The sequence below is a fragment of the Malaclemys terrapin genome, chromosome 23 (genome assembly GCF_027887155.1).
Source record: "Malaclemys terrapin pileata isolate rMalTer1 chromosome 23, rMalTer1.hap1, whole genome shotgun sequence".
Lineage (NCBI taxonomy): Eukaryota > Metazoa > Chordata > Testudines > Emydidae > Malaclemys > Malaclemys terrapin.
The window spans coordinates 3357672-3380202 of NC_071527.1; the positions used below are offsets into that span (position 1 = coordinate 3357672).

The 22531-nt window shown below is 66.0% G+C and overlaps 2 protein-coding genes across 10 annotated transcripts in view; both read right to left on the reverse strand.

Annotated features, from left to right (window-relative positions):
• Positions 1–362: 362 nt before the first annotated feature.
• On the reverse strand, positions 363–9655 carry STAC3 (SH3 and cysteine rich domain 3). The gene is made up of 12 exons (XM_054012831.1): positions 9461–9655; positions 8233–8299; positions 7507–7759; positions 6796–6893; positions 6377–6452; positions 6162–6259; positions 5546–5612; positions 5265–5314; positions 4105–4196; positions 3198–3249; positions 1363–1500; positions 363–924 (listed from the first exon to the last, which is right to left on the reverse strand). The coding sequence occupies exons 1-12, from the start codon at positions 9631–9633 to the stop codon at positions 826–828; spliced, it is 1263 nt and encodes a 420-aa protein (XP_053868806.1). The 5' UTR covers positions 9634–9655; the 3' UTR covers positions 363–825.
• Positions 9656–11532: 1877 nt separating this feature from the next.
• Positions 11533–22531, reverse strand: part of R3HDM2 (R3H domain containing 2) — a 121393-nt gene continuing 110394 nt past the window's right edge. For 4 of the 9 annotated variants that reach the window (XM_054012944.1, XM_054012945.1, XM_054012946.1 and 1 more), the window contains 8 exons: positions 21427–21665; positions 20549–20703; positions 20079–20179; positions 16246–16415; positions 15942–16086; positions 15193–15293; positions 13847–13931; positions 11533–11999 (listed from right to left, as the gene is read on the reverse strand). In XM_054012944.1, coding sequence (XP_053868919.1) covers positions 11653–11999; positions 13847–13931; positions 15193–15293; positions 15942–16086; positions 16246–16415; positions 20079–20179; positions 20549–20703; positions 21427–21665 — 1343 coding nt within the window. In that variant the 3' untranslated portion in view covers positions 11533–11652. The remainder of the gene's footprint in view (positions 12000–13846; positions 13932–15192; positions 15294–15941; positions 16087–16245; positions 16416–20078; positions 20180–20548; positions 20704–21426; positions 21666–22531) is intronic. The other 5 variants (XM_054012948.1, XM_054012943.1, XM_054012951.1 and 2 more) reach the window with 3 other exon arrangements.

A 22531-nucleotide genomic window follows, 5' to 3' on the forward strand; every position in this document is an offset into this window, starting at 1 on the left:
CCAATTGCTGTGCCGGGAGTGCCCCCTGCTGGCTACACAGCAGCAGTGCCCACCAGGCCTTGCGGGTGCCAGCGGATGCCAGGGGGCAGGAGCCAACAAACTCTCCTCCCCCCCCACGCACACATCATTCCAACCCCTGTGCCCGCAGGCGGTGCCCCATGCAAACCTCTGAGCCACCAGGCCACTTCCCCTGCATCGCCCCCACCCCTCAAACCAAGCCCCTGGCCAGCAGCCCCGACACCCCTACGCCGCAGGTCACCAGGGAGAACAAACCGGGAGGGGAAACACGGGTATATTGACAAGACGTAGCAAGATCGCAAACACCCAGCAACAGCCGGGGTAACCCCCCCCCCCCACACACACACACACACACCTCGGGGAAGGGAGAAACCTCAAGGTACCCCAGCCCTAAGTACAAACACACACCCACCCTGCCTCTGCCCATCGGTGAGCCTGGCAGGACGGGAGGTGTCCAAAGGCAGCAACGGGGCGTCTGCCCCCCTCGGCCCCGCCACCCCACTTCCATCCTCCAGAGAGAGTGAACAAGGGATCCGCTGCTTGCCCCAGCCTGCGACGCGTCCCGGGCCACGGCGGCACACGGGTCACGGCCAGCCCCTCGCTGTCCTGGGCCAAGGCGGCACACAGGTCACGGCCGAGTTGGCATCCCAGCACCAATGTCCCCGCTGAGGATCCGCTCCCTGCAGCGACGTGGAGAGGGGCTCCGTCTGCAGCTGCCCCCGGTGGCCGTGTTCGGGCCCGAGGTGCGGCTCCAGGCCCGGCCTGCTCGCCCCTTGGCTAAAGACCACTGCCGGCGCCGGCCCGGGCTCAAATCTCCTCCAGGAAGTCGACGGGGAAGAGCCCCACCTTGCGGCCGGTGTAGACCTTGACGTAGCCGTTCACTTCCTCCCCCTTCTGCACCACGATCTGGGGGGAAGGAAGGAGGGTGCCCCGGAGTGGGGGCCGGTTAGACACCGCTGGGAACCAGACACAGAGCCGGCTGCCCGTGCGGCAGTGGTGGGGCTGGGGTCTGAGATGCAGTGCTGAGCGGGAGAGACGGAGGGAGCATGGGGGCAGAGACGTAGGGCTGGGCACCCGTGCAGAGGCGGGAGGAATGGGGGCAGAGAGGCAGTGGGGACCACTGGGGAATCGAAGTGGGGAGGGATGGATCAGGGGTGCAGGATCGGGCCTCGTGCAGGGTGGGGGTGCAGGGCCGGGCTCCCATGCCCTGAGCTGCTGGTGCCAGATGTGCATGGAGCGTTTCTCAGTGTGCAGCAGCAGGACTGGGGAGTGTGGGGGGGTGACTGGGGGCAGAGTGACTGGAGGGGGGTGACGCCCCCTGTGGGGAACTGGCTCTGTGCTCACCTGATCCTTCTTCAGCGTGATCTGCCCGATCTCCTTGTTGCCCACAAAGGACCTGGTGACCTTGTGCACCCGCTCGCCCGCCCGCACCCGGATGATGAAGTTTGGGGGGAAGTAGCCAATTTTCTCGCCAATCTTCCCCTGCAAGGAGTTACACGGGGGAGTGGGGTGGTCACTGGGAGCAGCCCGGCCTGCAAGGACACCACCCCTCCCGCAACATGCCTGGGCTGAAACAGTGAAGCTGTGGGTCGGGACTGAGGGGTGTGGACATTGACAAAGCTGTTTGCATAGGGGAGCCCAGGGCTGGGCTAGTAGGGGCTGCGGGTCGGGAGTGAGGGGCACCGGCAGAGCTGGGGTTGGGGAGCCCAGGGTTGGGCTAGCAGGGGCTGCGGGTCGGGAGTGAGGGGCACCGGCAGAGCTGGGGGGCGGGAGCCCAGGGCTGGGCTAGCAGGGGCTGCAGGTCGGGAGTGAGGGGCACCGGCAGAGCTGTGGGGGGAGCCCAGGGCTGGGCTACCAGGGGCTGTGGGTCGGGAGTGAGGGGCACCGGCAGAGCTGGGGGGCGGGAGCCCAGGGTTGGGCTAGCAGGGGGCTGTGGGTCGGGAGTGAGGGGGACCGGCAGAGCTGGGGATGGGGAGCCCAGGGTTGGGCTAGCAGGGGCTGCGGGTCGGGAGTGAGGGGCACCGGCAGAGCTGGGGGTGGGGACCCCAGGGTTGGGCTAGCAGGGGCTGTGGGTCGGGAGTGAGGGGCACCGGCAGAGCTGGGGGTGGGGACCCCAGGGTTGGGCTAGCAGGGGCTGTGGGTCGGGAGTGAGGGGCACCGGCAGAGCTGGGGGGCGGGAGCCCAGGGCTGGGCTAGCAGGGGCTGCAGGTCGGGAGTGAGGGGCACCGGCAGAGCTGTGGGGGGAGCCCAGGGCTGGGCTACCAGGGGCTGTGGGTCGGGAGTGAGGGGCACCGGCAGAGCTGGGGGGCGGGAGCCCAGGGTTGGGCTAGCAGGGGGCTGTGGGTCGGGAGTGAGGGGGACCGGCAGAGCTGGGGATGGGGAGCCCAGGGTTGGGCTAGCAGGGGCTGCGGGTCGGGAGTGAGGGGCACCGGCAGAGCTGGGGGGCGGGAGCCCAGGGCTGGGCTAGCAGGGGCTGCAGGTCGGGAGTGAGGGGCACCGGCAGAGCTGTGGGGGGAGCCCAGGGCTGGGCTACCAGGGGCTGTGGGTCGGGAGTGAGGGGCACCGGCAGAGCTGGGGGGCGGGAGCCCAGGGTTGGGCTAGCAGGGGGCTGTGGGTCGGGAGTGAGGGGGACCGGCAGAGCTGGGGATGGGGAGCCCAGGGTTGGGCTAGCAGGGGCTGCGGGTCGGGAGTGAGGGGCACCGGCAGAGCTGGGGGTGGGGACCCCAGGGTTGGGCTAGCAGGGGCTGTGGGTCGGGAGTGAGGGGCACCGGCAGAGCTGGGGGTGGGGACCCCAGGGTTGGGCTAGCAGGGGCTGTGGGTCGGGAGTGAGGGGCACCGGCAGAGCTGTGGGGGGAGCCCAGGGCTGGGCTACCAGGGGCTGTGGGTCGGGAGTGAGGGGCACCGGCAGAGCTGTGGGGGGAGCCCAGGGCTGGGCTAGCAGGGGCTGCAGGTCGGGAGTGAGGGGCACCGGCAGAGCTGTGGGGGGAGCCCAGGGTTGGGCTAGCAGGGGGCTGTGGGTCAGGACTGGGAGAAGCTCTAGGCAGCCTCTCACCCTCATGAGTGCTGAAGATGATCACCGGCTTTAAGCTCTAGCCCCCCAGGCGCTGCCCCCACCGTGTGCCCCACTGCTGCCGACACCCTGGACCCTGCCCCAGCCGACTGGGGGGACTCCTCCTTACCCGCCACCACTCCTCGTTGGAGTCATCCACCACCGTGATCTTCTCCCCCGGGCTGCAAGGGAAAGGACTCGGACTAAGTGGTGCAGGGCAGGACCTGTCCTTCTGTCTGTCCAGCCCCTGGCACCGCGGGGCCCTGGGATCTCGGACACCTGCAACCCAGCCCCGGCGAGAACGCCACAGCCCTGGTGCAGTCCGCTGGGCCGGGCAGCCTCTCCCCGGCCCCGGCTGCATTCGCTCCGCCGTGGCCTCCTGGGGCCTGCGCTGGGCCCCTGGAGATAGAGAATCAGTCCCCCACTCGGCCCGACACCCTGTGTGACCTCGAGCAAACCCCCCGCCTATGCACCTGGGGGAGTCACCCTTCCCTGGTGTGTCTGGAGTGAGAGCTCGGGGCAGGGTCTGTCTGTGCAGCGCCCGGCACCAGGGGGCTCTGATCTCACCGGGAGGCAGGGTCTCTCTGCAGCACGCGGTGGTCCTGATCTCAGCTGCAGTTCTCCCGGCTGTAAGCAGTGCGGCCATGGCCGCTTTGGAAAGCTCCAGCTCCCGGAGTCCTGTGATTAGGGGAGCTCTCGTCTGGTAAAGGGAGAGCGTTTCTAGCCGTGGCCCGGGCAGGCATGAGGACGAGACTTGAGCGTGTGCAAACGGCTCAGGAGCTGACGGCCCAGAACGCCCCCACCCCTGGCATTTCTTCGTCTCTCTGAAGTCAGTGGTGTTTGGAAACCAGGCCCCCAAGTTCTGTGCCCGGGGAGCAGCTGAACTGCATAACGTGGATGCCAGCTGGCAGAGCCGGAGACAGACCCCCCAACCGATGCTCACAGAAACCCCAACATGCCTCCAAGGACAATTTCATCCCTCGGGGCTAGTGCCCGGAGCGCTCGTCACGCACAGCCCCCCGGCCCCCCGAACTCACTGGAAATCCAGATCGTCCTTCTCCAGGGCTTTGAAGCGATAAAGCGCCACGAAGTAATGAGTCTGCAGGAAGCCGGGCTGGGGCTTCTTGTTCTGGGGGGGCAGGGAGATGGAATCAGAGCCGCACCATGAGGGGCAGGGACCATGGGCACCATTTGGCTGCCAGGCCCTGCCCCGGTTGTGCGCCACGGCCTCCTCCCAGCCCACAGCTCGGCTACAGCCCAGCACCGCCCATGGGGGGGGGACTTGTCAGTAGGGGCGCTGTGACCGGGGCGGTGAGGGACGCTGGGAGAGCCGGGTACAGGAGGAGGATAACCTTGTCAGGGGGCTGTGACCCCAGGGGGAGAGGGTGCAGAGGGGTACAGAAAGGAGGTACCTGGTGAAAGGGCTGTGACCCCAGGAGTAGGGGTGCAGGGGCAGTGGGGTGCAGGGGGTACCTTGTTGGGGAGCTGAGACCAAAGGGGGAGAGGCTGCAGAGGCAGTGAGGTGCAAAGGGGGGTACCTTGTCAGGGAGCTGTGATCCCAGGAGTAGAGGTGCAGGGGCAGTGGAGTGCAGTGGAGAGTGGGGTACAGGAGGGGGAACCTTGTCAGGGGGCTGTGACCCCAGGGGGAGGGGGTGCAGGGCAGTGGGGGGCAGGGAGGTACAGAAAGAGGGTACCTGGTCAGGGGGCTGTGACCCCAGGGGGAGGGGGTGCAGGGCAGTGGGGGGCAGGGAGGTACAGAAAGAGGGTACCTGGTCAGGGGGCTGTAACCCCAGGAGTAGGGGTGCAGAGGCAGTGAGGTGCAAGGGGGGTACCTTGTTGGGGAGCTGAGACCAAAGGGGAAGGGGGTGCAGGGCAGTGGAATGCAGGGGGGTACAGGAGGGGGTACCTTGTCGGGGGGCTGTAACCCCAGGGGGAGAGGGTGCAGGGCTGTGGGGTGCAGAGGGGTACAGGAGGGGGTACCTTGTCGGGGTGCTGTAACCCTAGGGGGAGGGTGTGCAGGGCAGTGAGGTGCAGGGGAATACGTGGGGGGTACCTTGTTGGGGGCTGTAACCCCAGGCTGAGAGGGTGCAGGGCTGTGGGGTGCAGGGGATAAAGGAAGGGGTACCTTGTCGGGGGGCTGTAACCCCAGGGGGAGAGGGTGCAGGGCAGTGAGGTGCAGGGGAATACGGGGGGGTACCTTGTCGTCGGGAGTGCTTTTCTCTGCCTTCTTGTCCCCTTCTGGGTTGCCTGGGAGCACAGGAAGGAAGAGGAGAAAGGGGGGTACAGTTTGATGTGCCAAGTTAACAGATGCCCCCCTCCCAAGCACCCAGGGCCCGGACAACACCCCCAAGCTCCAGTCCACTGCGGAGACCCCAGGGCAGGTGAGGGGGCGGCAGGAAAACATCTGGACTGGACGCCCTGCCTGGCACCATGGGGCACAGAGCTGGGCCGGCCCCCGCCAGCCCCCCAGGCTCGCACCTGCCTCGAGTTTGCCCACTTCGTGCTTCCCAGGCTCCGGCTCCTCGTCCATCATGGCGGCCAAGGGCTGGCAAAGAGAAGGGGAGGCAGATTAGAGGGGAGCGGGAGCCGGGCCCCGCAGGAATGTGGGTAACAGAACAGGGGGCTGGGGTCGGGCCCCAGGGGATTGTGGGGAACAGGGGGCTGGGCAGGGCCCCAGGGGATTGTGGGTAGCAGGGAATGGGGCGCTGGGGCTGGGCAGGGCCCCAGGGGATTGTGGGGAACAGGGGGCTGGACAGGGCCCCAGGGGATTGTGGGTAGCAGGGCACAGGGCGCTGGGATTGAGTGGGAGCCCGGGAACCCCGCGCCGCGTGTGGCTGCAGCGACGCCTGTGGCTGCCATTAGATTTGGGGCACAGATCCTCACCTCCCTGCCTGCAGGCGGGTCCCCGAGACCCTGTCGCCAGGTGCAGCCGAGAGATTCTGGTCCCCATGTCAGGGCAGCCTGGCATCGCCCCCGGCACCAGCAGCCCCCCACAGGCCTCGGCTTTGGGGCACTGCCTCCCCGCACCAGCGCCCACCCCGGGGACCCCATTCCCCCGCCTGCATGCCCCCCAGGGACCCTCCCTCCAGCTCACATTCTTCTTATCCTCCTGCCCTTTCTTCCGCTCCTTGTTGGCCATGACGACGCCCGTCCGGAGGGTCTCGAACACGGGGTCGCTGCGATTGGCTGCCGCTGAGTCAGAGACACCACAAGGGGGTGGTGAGTTCCCAGGGGGGGCGGGGGCGACTGTTCCACTCATGGGGCGGGGGAGGGTCTGTGGCCCCCCACAGGGGAGGGTCTGGTACTTACAGAGCAGCTCCTTGACGCAGGCGTATTGCTGGTTGCTGTAGAGGGGGGAGCTGTACGCCCGGCGGAACCCGGGGGGCTGAGAGCGAGAGAGAGAACGGGGGGGTTACAGCTGCAGGACAGATGCCTGCACAGCCAGGATGCCTGTGTTCTAGCCCAGCTCTGGGGGGAGGGCTAGTGGTTAGAGCAGGGGGCCGGGAGCCAGGACTCCTGGGTTCTATCCCTGGCTGTTGAAGGGGAGGGGTCGGGGGGGGGGAAGAGGAGTGGATACTGGGAGCCAGGACTCCTGGGTTCTACCCCAGCTCTGCCCTCTAAACCTGTGGGACCTCAGTGAATCACGTCCCCTCCCCGTGCCTCAGTTTCCCCACTGGTGCCAGTGGGGAGCTGGCCTTGGGTAGGGTAGGGGGCCGTGCTGCACTCACGATCTTGCCGAAGCAGCGCTGCATCTCCACGTAGGACTGGCAGTGGTGGTGGATACTGGTTTTGCAGTTCTTGCATCTCAGGCCGAATTTGTTGTTGACTGTGGGGGTGCGGGGGAGGCAAAGACGAGTCGATTAACCGTCCCTGCCACGGAACCAGCTCGGCTAGAGACCCCGGCCCCCCAGGGAGTGGGGGCTGGGGGTTGGCCGGGGACCCCCCAGCAGGGATCAGGGCTGGCACAGGGGGCAGTAGGTTTGCCCCCACCCCCATGACTGGCTTCACAGAGCCCCTGGGAATGGATGTCTCCTTGGGGAGGGGGCGTCCGTCGGGCCCCTTTGGCCCCCATGTTCCCCACTGAGCTGGGCCGCAGGGGCCCTGTTACTGTCTCTGGGGACTGGCCACGGTGCCACGGAGGGGTGGGGGGAGGAGCTGAGTCCCAGTGTGCTGCCTCTGCATAGGTCACTGGCCCCCCCCAACGTGGTGTGTCCCCTTGGCCCATTACCCCCTGCCTCTCTGGCCTAAATACCCCTCCCTCCCCTCTCCCCAGCCATGCCCCCCTCCTGCGCCTAGTGCCCCCTCCCCCCTCAGTGCCCCTGCCGCAGCCATGCCCCCCTCCCCCCTATCCCCCCCAGGCCCCTGCCCCCTCGGCCCAACCCCTCCCCCCAGTGCAAACCAGACCCCCTGCCCCCTCCCTCCCGGGCCCCCCGACTCACGGACAATCATGCGGGCGCAGACATCACAGAACTTGGGCTTTTTGAAGTACTGATCCTTGAACTTGTGGGGCTTGTCGTTGACGGGCTTCTGGGGCTCGGGGGGCGGCTCGGGCTCCTCTTCTTCCTCCTCCTCCTCCTCGTAGAAGTAGTAGAGGGGCCCCCCCGTGGGGCTGACCAGCTCCCCGTTGGGCTGCGGCTCCGCTGGTGGCTCCTCCTTGGGCCTCCGCAGAAACAGCTGCTTCAGCGCCCGGAGCTGGGGGGCGGGGAGACACCGGGCACCTCAGAGACACCAACGCCCCTCCCTGGGGGAAACTGAGGCACGGGAGGGAAACGGTGGCTTGCCCCAGGGTCCCCCAGGAAGTCAGTGGCAGAGCCAGGATAGAACCCAGGAGTCCTGGCCCCCAGTCCCTCGCTGGGTGCAGGAGTGTGGGCAGGGCCCCGTGGCGTTGGTGTAACAGGCTGAGCGTGCCGGCCAGAGAGACCTGGGCATGGAGAGGTGGGGGCACGCTGGCATCATGGCACGTCCCCACCAACACCCCCAACTCATGACATCCCCGGGACTGCAGGGACGCGGGGACCCCTGTCCCCCCGACTGGCAGCCTGGTGGGCAGGGGGACTGGAGGCAGGATGTGCCCTGGGAAGGAGCCCCCCTAGGAGGGGCAAGGAGCACTGGTGGGGGGAACCTCTCTTCAGCCCCCCCAAGCCCAATCCTCTGGTAGCACTTACCCTGCTCGCTGGCTTCCCCTCTGGCGCGGGCGAGGCTGGCGGCGCCAGAGCCTCCTTCTCCGTCATGCTGCAAGGGGGAGCAGAGACGTCACGGGGCTCCCCTGGCAACACCCGCTAACCCGCAGCCAATTGCTGGCACCACGGGATGAGCCAGCTCGATGCCCGTCTCTGCCCCACAGCAAGCTCCCGCTGTGGCCCAGCACGGGGGAGCCATGGGCAGAGGAGGCCCACGGTCCTGCCCACGGTGCCAGCTGAAGGGCCTGCCCGGGGATTTACACAGCCCCAGCTGGTGTCACGGCAAGGAGAGGAGACCGTCCCAGGCCGCCCGACCGCAGGACCTACCGCTTGCTCCCTTTCTGCTGTGCCCAGCGGTGCCACACCCGCAGCTCCCCACACGTCCGGCCCAGACGCTATTTTGAGTTCCCGGCATCATACGAGCCCTGGCTCCCCCTGCTTGCAGGGGTGTGTCTGCACGGTGTCTGTCGCATGGTGTGTGTCTGTCATGGGTGCGGGTGTCGTGTGTGTTACAGCAGGGACGTGTGTCTGTCGTGTGTGTGTGTCTGTCTTTCTCTCGCAGGGGGTGTGTGCGTCTGTCGTGGAGGTGTGTTTGTGGGTGTGTGTCGTGTGTCTGTGTGTATGTGTCACAGGTGTGTGTCTGTCGTGGGGGGGGTGTGTCTGTCACAGGGCGTGTGTGTCACATGTGTATGTCTGTTGCGCGTGTGTGTCGCAGTGGGGTGTGTGTGTGTCTGTTGCGCGTGTGTGTCGCAGTGGGGTGTGTGTGTGTGTGTCTGTTGCGCGTGTGTGTCGCAGTGGGGTGTGTGTGTGTGTGTCTGTTGCGCGTGTGTGTCGCAGTGGTGTGTGTGTGTCTGTTGCGCGTGTGTGTCGCAGTGGGGTGTGTGTGTGTGTGTGTCTGTTGCGCGTGTGTGTCGCAGTGGGGTGTGTGTGTGTGTGTCTGTTGCGCGTGTGTGTCGCAGTGGGGTGTGTGTGTGTGTGTCTGTTGCGCGTGTGTGTCGCAGTGGGGTGTTACAGCAGGGATGTGTGTCTGTCCCAGGGGTGGGTGTTACTTGCTGCGGTGACCTGCCCCGGCTGTAACGCGCGATAGCAGGGGCCAGGGAATGCTTTGGGGTGCTTTGCTGGCTGGCCCCCCTGCCCCAGTCTGGAAGGGAAGGGGGTGTCTGAGACGGGTGCACAGCGAGCTGGGGTGGGGGGAGCGGGGAAAGAGACTCACCTCTGAGTTTCGGGGTCCCTCGCAGCTGGGTAAATGCTCCCCAGGAGCAGCTCAGCGCCCCGGCCTCGGTCTGGCCGGCGCCGATCCCCAGGCCTGGCTGCAAAGGGGCACTTGCGGCCGGCCGCCGGGGACGGAGTGACAGGGCGAGAGGGGAGCGAACAGCTGAGCACCATGCGGGAAGCTGACGCCGAGAAATTGGAGCCTGCACACGAGCGGGCCTGGCCGGCGGGAGCCGCTGGCTGGTTGCCTGGCGGGTCTGGGGCACCAATGGACGCGGGCACAGGTGGGCCGGGCACTTGGGCTGCAGGTGTTCGGTTCCCGCGTCCCCGCGGGATGCACCAAGCCACGGCCACCGGGGAACAGGGAGACCCAGCGGAGGAGCAAGATATTGGTGGGTGAGCCCCCCATGCAGGGCCTGAGGCTCTGTCACCGGGCTGGGACAGGGCAAGGTCACTTCTGTGTCCTTTTAGTTGGGGGGCCCTGCCCGGCCCAAAGTCAGAGCAACCTCAGGACTGCTCCAGCTTGTGTTCTGTTCCCCTGGGCGGCAGACAGTACCCATAATGCAGTGCACGCGGGGCATGCCCCGAGCTGCTCTGATGCCAGCTGGGTAGGCCCTGGCGGGGGCAGTTCTCAGGGGGCCGTTTGCACCCCCCTTTCAAGGCCCCGTTTCCTGCCCCCCACCAGCTTCTGCCCCTTGAGCTGCCATCACAGGCCCTGTCCCCGGAGGGCTCCCACCCTGTCCCTTCCTGCAGAAACAAACCACGTGGGGGGCTGTGCGAACACTCCACGTCCTCTGCAGAAGGCTCCAGGCCCCATGGCCAGGCCTTCGCCCGACTCCTCCGCCCACCCGGGGGGACCAGGCGCAATCGGCTGAAGGCCCCAGGCAGGGAGGCTCCCGGGGAGGTTGTGGCATCCCCAGTGTTGGAGTTTTTTGGGGGCAGGTTGGACAAACCCCTGGCCGGGCTGCTCCAGGGTTACTGGGCCCTGCCTCCGCACTGAGGGCTGGGCTCGGTGACCTCCCCGGGGCCCCTTCCAGCCCCGCATTGCTGGGATCTGGGCACAGACGCTGGCCCGGGACACCCCTTGACCCTCCGTGCGCATGGCCCCTCCTGCTCACGGTGCCCCCGATGGCACAGCCCAGGCTGGTATGAGAATCCCCCACTTGTCGGCTCTTACCTCTCGGCTGCGGGGGCTGGCCCGACCCCCGGGAGGCTGGAGCGCTGCAGGCTGACGCCGGACCCGGGCCTCGCTCCTCTCCCATGGTGAGCGTCGCCGGGCCGGGCCGGTAGCAGCAGCCCATGGGCCACGAGGCTTGCCCAGGTTCCTGCACCGCTGGGATGCAGGGCCCGGGATCAGGCCCCCCCCCCGAGGGGCACGGCTCAGTGCCACCAGGCCGATGCTGCCGGCAGGGGCTCTGCTCCGTTGGTGCCAGTTCCTGGAGGCTCCAGTTTGGGCAGGGATGTGACCCGGCCTGCCCCGGCTATGGGGCTCAGTGGGGAGCCCTCCCTCCCTTTGATGCTCTCCGGGGCCACCAGATTGCCCCCTGCTGCCTGGGAACGGGCTGGAGGGGGGCAGCGAAGATCTGGGGGGGGCTGGCCCCTGCCTCAGGAACCCTCATTGCCCGTCCCAATTGTGTGTGTGGGGGAGCTCGGCCCTACCCTACTAGGGGTCTAGGCCTGCTCCCTAGCCCTGCTGCTGAGGGGGGGGGGGGGCACATCCCACTGTGAGCACCCCTCCCCCACTGGTGCCACCCCAGGAGGGGTCAAGACAGGAAGTTCCTGGGGGGGTACCGTGGGGGGAGAAGAGGGGGCGGTCCCAGAGACACGGGGGCCGCGTCTCGCGTTAACCCCTCGCGCTGGGCACAGAAACCGGAAGCAGCTTTAAAGTGACGGACGATTTTTTTTATATTTAAAAACAAAACCAACCCCCCCGCCCCCCCCCCCCCGGATTAAATAGACTGTACAGTGACCAGACCCAGCCAACACCTGCATGTGCAACTGAACGCGGCGCCCGCCGCGGGACGAAACGAGACACGTGTCCGGGGGGGGCAGTGGGGGGCGCGTTACCGGGGGGGAGGGGGGGAAATGTTCTTCCACTCCAAAAAAAAAAAAAAATAATGATCAATTTCTCGTCTCTTCATTGTGTCCATATAAATAGAGGCCGAGCGCGGGCGGGGGGGCGCCGGGGGGGCCCTACTGGGAGCTGGCCCGCTCCAGCACCCGCAGGTCGTAGCTCTTCCTGGCCCCGCGCAGCCGGAAGCGGCTGAGTGAGTTGTTGAGGCGCAGCGAGGCGTTCTGGGCGGCCAGCGGGCTGGGGAACACGGCCACCACGGTGTATAAGGCAGCGAGGTCCGGGTGCCGGCCGTTCTCCGCCGGCCCGTGGTTGTCGCCTGCGCCGCCCCCGGCCCCGCGCCGCCCCTGAGTCTCCTTCAGCCACTGGATTTTGGCCCCGGCCATGGCGAGCTGGGTGAAGAGCTTGTCGGCCTCCGTGCGCGTGATGCCCTCGGGCAGGTCCGTCACCTCCAGCACCCGGCCCAGCACTGCGGAGAGACAAGGCCAGGTCAGCGGCCGGGAACCAGGACTCCTGGGTTCTCTCCCCGGCTTTGGGAGGGGAGTGGGGTCTACAGGTTAGAACAGAGGGAGGGGGCAGCCAGGACTCCTGGGTTCTATCCCCGGCTCTGGGAGGGAATAGGGTCTAGAGGTTAGTGCGGGGCGGGGGCTGGGAGCCAGGACTCCTGGGTTCTATCCCCAGCTCCGGGAGGGAGTAGGGTCTAAAGATTAGCGCGGGGGCTGGGAGCCAGGATGCCTGGGTTCTCTCCCCGGCTTTGGGAGGGGAGTGGGGTCTACAGGTTAGAACAGAGGGAGGGGGCAGCCAGGACTCCTGGGTTCTATCCCCGGCTCTGGGAGGGAATAGGGTCTAAAGATTAGCGCGGGGGCTGGGAGCCAGGATGCCTGGGTTCTCTGGGAGGGGAGCAGTCCCTGCTTGAATCCCAGAGGTGGGAGCTGGGAAGTCCCTGCAGTTCATGCCCCAGGGCATCCCCTTTCTCCCTGCGGTGGGTGGGGCAATGCACGGTCCCATGCAGCCCTGCAGAGCCTGTTTGCCTCCCCTCACTCAGCCCACGGGGCCCCCGGCGCTGGAAGCTGTCACTTCGGGGCGAATGTTCCACCCTGGAGCCAGACTCAGAGACGCGGGTGGGGAGGGCTGAGGGGGGCCGAGTGCTCAGGGCTCCTTGGGGGGCGCCTGGCTTTAGCACGGGGGCGTTTCCGGGCAGCAGGGCCAGTCCCAGACACTGGCCCCTCCAAACCCTGGGCAAACCCAGCTCCTGGGGGAGGACAGGGGCAGCCGATGCCCAGGGGCCGTGGTTAATTTCTGACCTGAAACCACATCCACCTGTGCCAGCCCCAAGCGGGGGGCAGAGCTGGGTGGTGCCCGGGCCGCGCCTGCAGGCCGAGCTGCCCGTGCGCTTCAGCTGTCAGGGCACAGAGTGTGTCGCGGCCGCGGCTCGGGCTCCGGGAGCCAGGCGGGGGTGAGCGGCAGGTCCCGGCAGACCGAATTCTGTGCTAATATTAAACCAGCCTGTAACAGATCCCCCGGCCCCTCCCTGCTCTATTTCCACTGCCCGAGGGGGGCTCACTGTAACACGCCTGCTAGGCACTGCTGCAGCTGTTTAACCGGGCAGGGGAGGGGGGATTTGAGGCCTCCCCTGAGCCCCATGGAAGGACATTGACTTGCAGCCTGTCCCCAATTAGCAAGTGCTGATTGTGCTCCCCTGGGGGGCGGCTGAGCGCCCTCTGCCGGGGCGTTTGGAGAGAACCATCAAACCACTGAGCAGCTTCAGCTGGGGGATCTCAAAGCACTTCACAAACGCCCACTAACCCTCCCAGCCCGAGGGCAGCGGGCGGCGTCACCCCGCTGTTATCGAGATGGGGAAACAGGCAGAGATCTCCCAGCGAGTCAGCCACAGGAACAGCCCACAAGTCTGGACACCAAGCTCTGCTCTAACCACTAGACTCCCCTGCTCTCCCTGAGCTGGGAACAGAACCCAGGAGTCCTGGCTCCCAGCCCCCCCCTCACAGCGCAGCGTGTGCGTCTCCTGCAGCCGCTGGGCCTGTGGGGGGCAGAGAGGGGCAGTGGGGGAGGCCCGGTGCCCTCTCTGCTGCCAGCACGCACACTCCAAGGGGCTTGCGGGCAGCACTTCCGAGAACCAGGGGTCTCTCCTCTCTAGTCCCCCGCGGGTCCCGTCCAGGATCCGTCCCTGCTGCCCAGTGACAAGGGCTCAAACTGCGCCCTCGGCAGGTGACTGGTGAGGGAGGCACCCAGGAGGCTGGGCTGGGCAGGGTGTTTGCCAGGCATGGGTGGGCGTGAGCAGCCCCCGAGGTCACTTGCCTACGTCGCTTGTGCCGAGGTCGGTGGACGCTGACTTGAGGGCCTGTCTCTTGCCCCGGTTTCCGTGTTTCATCCCTGTCTGGCCCTGGAAGAGTGAAAACAGAGTCACCCGGAGAAGCTGCCAGCCCAGCAGAGCGGCTGGGAGCCCCTTGGCCAGCGTACCCACCCGCCCAGAGCGCAAGGGTTAGCCCAGCCCCCAGTGCAGCCGAGCTCAGGGCGCCCAGGTGCCTGGGACAGGCAAGGGCCGTTTCCAGCCTGCACTCCGTCTCCATCTCGGTGCTGACGTCCGGCTTGGGCGAGGCTGGGGGCAGAGTGACGTTTACATGGGAACTGCTGTCAGCATCCTCAGAGATGGGCTGCGGGCACTGGGCTAGGGCCCCGATCCTGCAGCGTGTGGCGCGTCCCGGTGGAGCCCGAGCGTCCCTCGGCACTGGCCAGGGCCTTGGTCTGCAAAGGACTACACTCCAGGGGGTGCTGACTCTTTGGGACTCACTCGCCTGGCCTGAGGGAGGGGAAACGGGGGCTCACCCCCCACATTTTGCTTCTTTCTGAGGGACAAAGGTGGCTGGGACCCCAGTGGCTGGAGTCTGAAGGTGGGGAGGGGGGGGGAGGTTGTTGGGCTTTTTCACAGGTAGGTGGGAAATTCTGCAGTTTCAAAGTTTGTTCCTTTTCCAAATCCAAATGCCAGATGCTTCCGAGATTGAACAGAACAGGACAATTACTGAGTGATCCATCCCCTGGCGCCCAGTCCCAGCTTCTGGCCGTCAGGGGCTTGGGGGGACAGAGCCTGGGCTTCCATCCCTGACCATCTTGGCTAACAGCTGCTGATGGACCTGTCCGCCACGATATACTCTTGGCCTTCACAACATCCTCTGGCAATGAGTTCCACAGGTTAACTGTGTGTGGGGGGTGCAGGACTTTTTCCATGTTTTGAGTTTGACAAAACCAGCGTTTTTTGTGGAAAAACCACAGGCAATGACAAACATCTCCTGTTTTCCACCTTGGGACTCAGGTCTGGCTTCCCCGTCCAATTCTGGCTACAGCATCGGCGACGCCAGGCCAGTGAGCCCTGGCACCGAGGGTGGGCTAGTGCCGCAGACAGACCCGTAGGGATTGTATTAAAGCGCTGAGGGAGCAGCTCCTTCTTTGGGAGCCCCCCCATCTCTGCGTCCCCCAAAGAGCCCTCGAATCCGAACAGGGAAGACCGTTCACAAGCCCCTCCACTCCTCCCGATCTCCAGCCCCGGCAATGGCAACGCTGCCATACGAAGTCGGGGGGCAGGAGGAACACTGGCGGTGGTGGGGGGCCCCAGTCTGTCCCTGGGCTGGCGGCCGCAGTCCCCCTACCTGGTGCGCACTGTAGTTGGACTGGCTGGGCAGCAGAGGAGGAGGGCAGATGGAGAGATTGTATTGCAGTGGCTGGCCCAGTAGAGAGTAGCGCCCGTCGCCTGGAAAGCAGAAGCAGAGGTTTGGGGGTGCTGGGGCGGGGGGCTGCAGCGCTGTGGAACCCCACAGGAGACAGTCCTGCCAGGGACGTGCACGTCTGCTCTGCCGCAGTCGTGCCCGTGAGCTGGGGGCGAGGCCTCCTCTCCGGGCACCGGTCTCACCGGCCCAGGCTGGAGAGGTGGGGAGGACGTGGCAGTAGAGGCAACCCACGCTATGGAAATAGCCCATCTGGTGGGTCCTGTAACAGCTGCCAGCAAGCCCCGCCCCCTGCAACAGCTGGCCTTGTCTTGTGGTGAGCCAGGCCCCGCCCCTGCAACTGCTGGCCCTGCCCCATGGGGAGCCAGGCTCCGCCCCCTGAAACAGCTGGCCCCGCCCTGTGGGGAGCCAGCCTCCGCCCCCTGGAGCGCCAGGCTCTACCCAGCCACGGCTCTGCAGGTTCGAAGGCTGCCTCGGCAGGTCAGAGTTCACTCTCTGGCCCCTGGCGCCTCCCCAGGGGACCGGGCCAAGGGCCCACTGTTCGGATGCAAACTCCCACAATGCACCCTGTCAATCCCACCCCATGCCTTGGGCCCGGGCCCGTCAAGCTCTGAGCTTGGCCAGTTTCACTGCAGAGGCTTTTTGGTTCAAACGCTCCCCGCAGCCCGTCTCACCTTGTGCTGGGCCCACGGGCCGGGGGAACTGCGTGAGGACCGGAAGTGGGCTGAGCCCTGTGCAGACGCTGTTGAGGTTGGTCACGGGAGACGGCGTCGGGGACTGAGTGGGGGACGTGATGGGGCTGGTTAGCTGGGTGCTGGCCTGGAGACGGGGGAAAAGGGTTAGACGCACGGATCGGGCCCCGAGCCCCTTACCCCCACCCCAAGGGGACGTGCTGAGCTGGCTCTCTGCAAGGGGCTGAATCCAACCCCCAGCCCCCCCGGCAGTGGGCTAGTGCCTGGGCCCCCCCCTGCCCTGTACCTGGGCACTGGTGTCTGGGTTGTACAGCTCCCCCGGCTTCTGCCCCCGCTGGTCGAGGCCATAGTATTTACAGTGGCTCCACTGCACCACGGGAGGGTTCTGCGGGGGCTGGGGGCCGCTGGGCACGTTCAGCTGCATCACGACCACGCCGGGCCCCGACGGAGACACCCCTGCCAAGAGGAGATGGCGGCTGGGACGGGAGCTCCCAGGCTCACAACCTGGGACTGGCACCCCCTGCCCCCAGCCAGGCGAGGGGTGCTCACATCAGAGCAGCTCCCCTGGCTACAGAAACCTCCACCTGGTGCAGGGGCTTTCCGGGGGGACCGTGCCGGGCACCGCACCCCATCCCCATGCCTGGCACTGCACCCCATCCCCCTGGTGCCTGGCACTGTACCCCAATCCTTCCCTGTGCCTGGCACTGCACCTCCGTGCCTGGCACTGCACCCCAATCCTTCCCTGAGCCTGGCACTGCACCCCAATCCTTCCCTGTGCTTGGCACTGCACTTCCATGCCTGGCACTGCACCCCAACCCTTCCCTGTGCCTGGCACTGCACCCCAATCCTTCCCTGTGCCTGGCACTGCACCCCCGTGCCTGGCACTGCACCCCAATCCTTCCCTGTGCCTGGCACTGCACCTCCATGCCTAGCACTGCACTCCAATCCTTCCCTGTGCCTGGCATTGCACCTCCATCCCAATCCTTCCCTGTGCCTGGCACTGCACCCCAACCCTTCCCTGTGCCTGCCACTGCACCCCAATCTTTCCCTGTGCCTGGCACTGCATCTCCATGCCTGGCACTGCACCCCAATCCTTCCCTGTGCCTGGCACTGCTTCTCCATGCCTGGCACTGCACCCCAATCCTGCCCTGTGCCTGGCACTGCATCTCCATGCCTAGCACTGCACTCCAATCCTTCCCTGTGCCTGGCACTGCACCTCCATCCCAATCCTTCCCTGTGCCTGGCACTGCATCTCCATGCCTAGCACTGCACTCCAATCCTTCCCTGTGCCTGGCACTGCACCCCCATCCCAATCCTTCCCTGTGCCTGGCACTGCATCTCCATGCCTAGCACTGCACTCTAATCCTTCCCTGTGCCTGGCACTGCATATCCATGCCTGGCACTGCACCCCAATCCATCCCTGTGCCTGGCACTGCACCTCCATGCCTGGCACTGCACCCCAACCCTTCCCTGTGCCTGGCACTGCACCCCCATCTTTCCCTGTGCCTGGCACTGCATCTCCATGCCTGGCACTGCACCCCAATCCTTCCCTGTGCCTGGCACTGCACCCCAATCCTTCCCTGAGCCTGGCACTGCATCTCCATGCCTAGCATTGCACTCCAATCCTTCCCTGTGCATGGCATTGCATCTCCATGCCTAGCACTGCACTCCAATCCTTCCCTGTGCCTGGCACTGCACCTCATCCCCCTGGTGGCTGGCACTGCACCCCTGTGACTGGCTTTGCACTCCAATCCTCTCCCCATGCTTAGCAATGCATCCCCATGCTCCCCTGCGTCTGGCACAGCACCCCCATTCCTCCACTCTCTATGCCTGGCCCTGCACCCCCAGCACTCCCGCTGTGCCCACCCGCAGTGAAAACCAGGAGCTCCCGGGGCTCCAGCCTGCACTTGGGGGACCCCGCAGGGCGGGCGGCGCCAGAGAGCGTTCCTTGCCTGCCCCAGACCATGCCAGGCTCCCCTGAGAGCAAAGCAGTGCTCTGGCCTGGCCACCAAGGGCTCAGCTCCCCTGGGCTGGCTGGGGCAGCTCTGTCCCCCCGACCTCCTCTCTTCCCCCAGCCCCAGCCTTGCTCCTCAGGCCAGGCAGTGCAGCCTAGTGGGGCTAGCGGCACCTAGAACCTGCCTCCAGCCCAGCCGGGCTCTTAGCTCCCAGGGTCGGCAGCTGCAGCTGCCCTGCCCTGGGAGCAGCTCACGGGCTCTCTGAGGCCTGGCCCGGCCGGCTAACGACACCGGGGGTTGCGCCACGCTGGGACGGGACCAGGGCAGAGCCGGGTGGGGCCGTGTTTGCTCCCTCGGTGCTGGCAGGAGGATGAGGGAAATTGACCAGCGCTAAATCCTGCTCCAGCCGCCGGAGGGAGGAGGGGGCAGCTCGAGAAAGGCGGCCATAGCTGGGGTGGCCTCGGCCTGGCTGCTGACCCCCTCCTCCCCCCAGCCAGCTGGAGAGGGGAAGGGTGACATCACGGGCCACGCAGCTGCTGCAGGGGCACTCCTGCTCTCGCTGATCCATCCTGGCCGCCGGCTTGCAATGCCAGGAAGCCCGAGTGTGGCTAACGCCAGTCGGCGATAAAGAGGTGTTGGTGTGAAAACCCCGGCACCCTCCCCCAGGGAGCCTAGAGAGACACTCCCTCATACCTCCCGCGTGCCCATCTGACACCTCCCCCAGCACCTGCCCCTCCTGCATGGCCTGCTGCCCCCCAGATGTGCACCAGGGGCCCAGTTCAACATCCCCAGCAGAAACCCAATGGAACCTGTGGGATTGCTGCCCCCCACCCCCACCGCTCTGCCCTCTCCCCATCCACAAGGCTTTGCACACCCACAACCACACAGCACACTTCATCCCATTTCACTGACAGGCTCCTTGTGAGTCACACAGCATGTGTGGTAGCCAAGGTGAGAACCAAGTCCCCCCTCTAACCACTGGCCCCCACACCCCTCCCAGAGTTGGGGATAGAACCCAGAAGTCCTGGCTCCCAGCCCCCCCTGCTCTAACTCGCTAGCCCCCTCTCTCCTCCAGAGCTGGGGATAGGACCCAGGAGTCCTGGCTCCCAGCCCCCCCTGCTCTAACCCGCTAGCCCCCTCTCTCCTCCAGAGCTGGGGATAGGACCCAGGAGTCCTGGCTCCCAGCCCCCCCTGCTCTAACCCGCTAGCCCCCACTCCCCCCTAGAACTGGGGATAGGACCCAGGAGTCCTGGCTCCCAGCCCCCCCTGCTCTAACCCGCTAGCCCCCACTCCCCCCTAGAACTGGGGATAGAACCAGGAGTCCTGGCTCCCAGCCCCCCCTGCTCTAACCCGCTAGCCCCCACTCCCCCCAGGGCTGGGGACAGGACCCAGGAGTCCTGGCTCCCAGCCCCCCCTGCTCTAACTCGCTAGCCCCCTCTCTCCTCCAGAGCTGGGGATAGGACCCAGGAGTCCTGGCTCCCAGCCCCCTGGCTGTCACCACAATTTTAAAAGCTTGATTCCAGACAACTCAAGGCTGTCGAGGCCCAGAGCCTGCTGCAATACCTGGTGCTCCCAGCAGATGGCACGCGAGGCCCAGCCAACGCAAGGCCGGGAAGAGCCCGGTTGGCCCTGGCTGAAAGGCCTGGCTAGCCCATGGCCGTGGCCTCGGACAGCGCAGCAAGGCCCCCGGGCACCACTCCCAGCCACCGTGGGGGAGGCGCAGAGCTGGGCTGTGCGAGCAGAGCAGGACCCCCCCCAGGGCCTCGTTCTCCAGGCAAATGCTCCGTCCATCCCAGAGCGTCCGAACACTGAGCCACCTCCGTCTCTCCCTCGATTTCCCTACACAGCCCTGGTGTGGGGCAGCCTGGCCACCCAGCGTCTCCGCTGGCTGCCCCACACCAGGCTCTGCCTGGCCCCAGCCCGGCCTTGGCGTGTCTGCTGATGACCGCGGGGGGCATGGAACTGGGCTGAGACCCACCCGACTCAGTCCACAGAAGCCACCAACCGCTTCCGTTGGCCTGGGTCGGGGGGGGGGGGGGGGAAACTCAGCTGTGCCTTACCAACCCCCCCAGAGAGCCAGCCCCTCCTGGGCTACGATGCCAGGGTACTTCCCAGTGCCCAGCAGGGGGCAGGGGGAGCCAGGGAACGGGCGGTCGCTCCTTACCCGAATACTGCTGCTGCATCTGTGGCGGGCTGCAGGGCGAGGGAGACTGGGGCATCTGATACTGCTCGGAGCCGGGAGGCTGCAGGTACCCGACCGAGGGGCTGCCAGGAGAAGAGAGCTGCGGTGAGGCATCAGAGCTGCATTTCCCCAGACCCCGCCTTTGAGAGGTGGGTTCTCCCCAACACGGGCTGGGCCATCTCCCCGCACTGCAGACGCACGGGGACTCGGGGCAGCCTTCCCTGGGCTGGCTCCTGTCTCACAGGACCGCTGCAGAGAGGCCAAACGCAGCCCCCTAAGTGCGCCCCGGTCACCCCCCACTGCCCCCCGCCTTGCTGCTACTCTCCCCTTTGACCAAGGCCAGCTCGGCCAGCAACCACCCCCCGCGTGCAGAGCACGCTGAGCTGCCCCCGCAGGCACCGTGGCCCCTCGCTCTCCAAGCAGAGGTGGGCCGGAGACGCCGCTGCCCTTACCTGGTGCCGTTCTGCTGGGCCGTGGGGATGACGCTGTAATAGACTGGCATCCCGCCGGACTGCAGCCCTCCCTGAACCGACTGGCTGGCGGACACCAGCACCGGCTGCTGGAACGGCTGCTGGACCACCCCCTGCGACTCGCTAGCCACCGGGACCTGCGCCGAGAAGGGGAGGGGAGCCATGGGGAGCAGTACTGGAGGAGGTGGCGCTCCCACCCGGGGCGTGACCAGAAGCAAAGGAGGAACGCGAGAGCGTCTACACCAGGCTGGGGGCAGCCTCGCTAGGGAAGGGGTGGAGCCCATTGCTGGGGACGTGCAGACAGAGAGCCCAGGGCATTCTGGTCTGGGACTGGCTCTGCCCACACCCCCAAGCCCCCAGCGTCAGGGCCTTTCGCACACGTGTCAAGGGGGCGGGCACCGCGGCCTCTCCCCCTGCCCAGCACGGGGAGGGAGTGCCGGGTTCACGCCACTGCCGGGGAATGAGAACACCCATGGGTATTAGAAGCAAGGCAGGGGGAGCAGGCTTCTGGGGGACCCCGTCTGTGCAGCCCGCATTATGTGCCCGGCCTCCAGTTCACACCCCCTGCTCCGGATTATTTCAGGAGCTAGACGAATTTAGCTGCTCCCGCTGTGACTATTAATACCCAGTTACCCTGGAAACTGGCGCGGGGGCAGCGCTCAGACGTCAGGGCTCACACACCGGCCTGGCCCGGGCTGGCTCTTGGGGCGGCACGTGGGAGTGCTGGGAGTGACACGCAGGGGGGTTCCCTCGCCTGTGAGCCCAGGCTGACGCTGGCGTCCAGCAGCCTTTTCTCAGCTGGGCTGGCGTCGGCCCCGGAGTTGTGTCCCGCGTCCTCTGAGCGACACCCTGCTACCCACCTGGTACGAGGGCAGTGCCGTGTACTGGACCATCAGGCCTTGCATCTGGTTTCCCATGTTGCCTCTTTGATTGCTGAGGAGACTGGAGGTCTGCGACTGCTGGACTCCCAGCATGCTTTGCATCTGGCTCCCCATGTTGCTCCTCTGATTGGTGAGGAGGCCGGGGGTCTGGGACGGCTGGACTCCCAGCATGCCCTGGAACGTCTGCTGCTGGTTGGACATCATTGGCTGTAAACCTGCTGTGGGACAGGGGCGGGATGTAAGCACGGGTCCCTTCGGTCGCGTTCACGCCCCGCACCCAGCTGCAGCCAGGAAAGGCTCTGCAGCGAGCATGCCGCGTGGCACAAACCGGCGAGCAGGACGGACCCCTACGACAGGCACTACAGTATTTCTACCCCGCCGCTGGAGAGAGTTCCAACCTCACCCCCCCCCAGTATCCCTAGCTGTTCTCTAGCCCTCTCCATCAGCGGCTCTCAGCGCACGTTACAAGGGGAGTCAGTATTATTCTCCCCATTCTACAGATGGGAAAACTGAGGCACAGGGAGGGGCTGCGACTTGCCCACAGACACCCGGCTGGTCTGTGACGGAGCTGGGAATAGAACCCAGGGCTCCGGACTCCCAGTCCAGTGCTCTGCCCACTAGGTCACACCACCTGTTCCAGTTGGTTTATGCCCGAGCAGGAGAGGTTTTAAAAGCTCTTGCCCTATATGATATCTTGTGGCAGAGAGTCCCGCAGGCTGGATGGAAAACTCAGCCAGTTCTAAGTGTTCTTCTCATGCATTAACAAACTGGGTTGAAAGTTCTTTCCTGCACTCAGGTAATAAACACCAAAACTAAAGGTGAAACGCCGGCAGGGGTGGGAGCGGGGAGACAGGACACGAGGCTTCTGGGCTGAGACGGGTAGAAACGCCTCCTGGTTTCACAGCCTTAAAGGCAGACGGGACCATTCGCTCGCCCGTCTGACCTCCTGCATAGCACACCCCCTGGACTCCTGACAAAGCCAAAGAGTTTAGTCAGCCCCCCAGGAACTAAGCTGTGAGCCCAAGGCTAAGAACAGGGTACCCAGGTACCACCAATGCCCGAGGCCATGGACATCACAGGGAAT

Coding starts and splice junctions, on each gene's coding strand:
- STAC3 (XM_054012831.1), bottom strand. CDS start 9,633: ATGGTGCTCAGCTGTTCGCTCCCCTCTCGCCCTGTCACTCCGTCCCCG. Junction 5,315..5,545: donor AGTGGGCAAACTCGAGGCAG/GTGCGAGCCTGG, acceptor CTGTGCTCCCAG/GCAACCCAGAAGGGGACAAG. Junction 1,501..3,197: donor CCAACGAGGAGTGGTGGCGG/GTAAGGAGGAGT, acceptor AACTCCTTGCAG/GGGAAGATTGGCGAGAAAAT.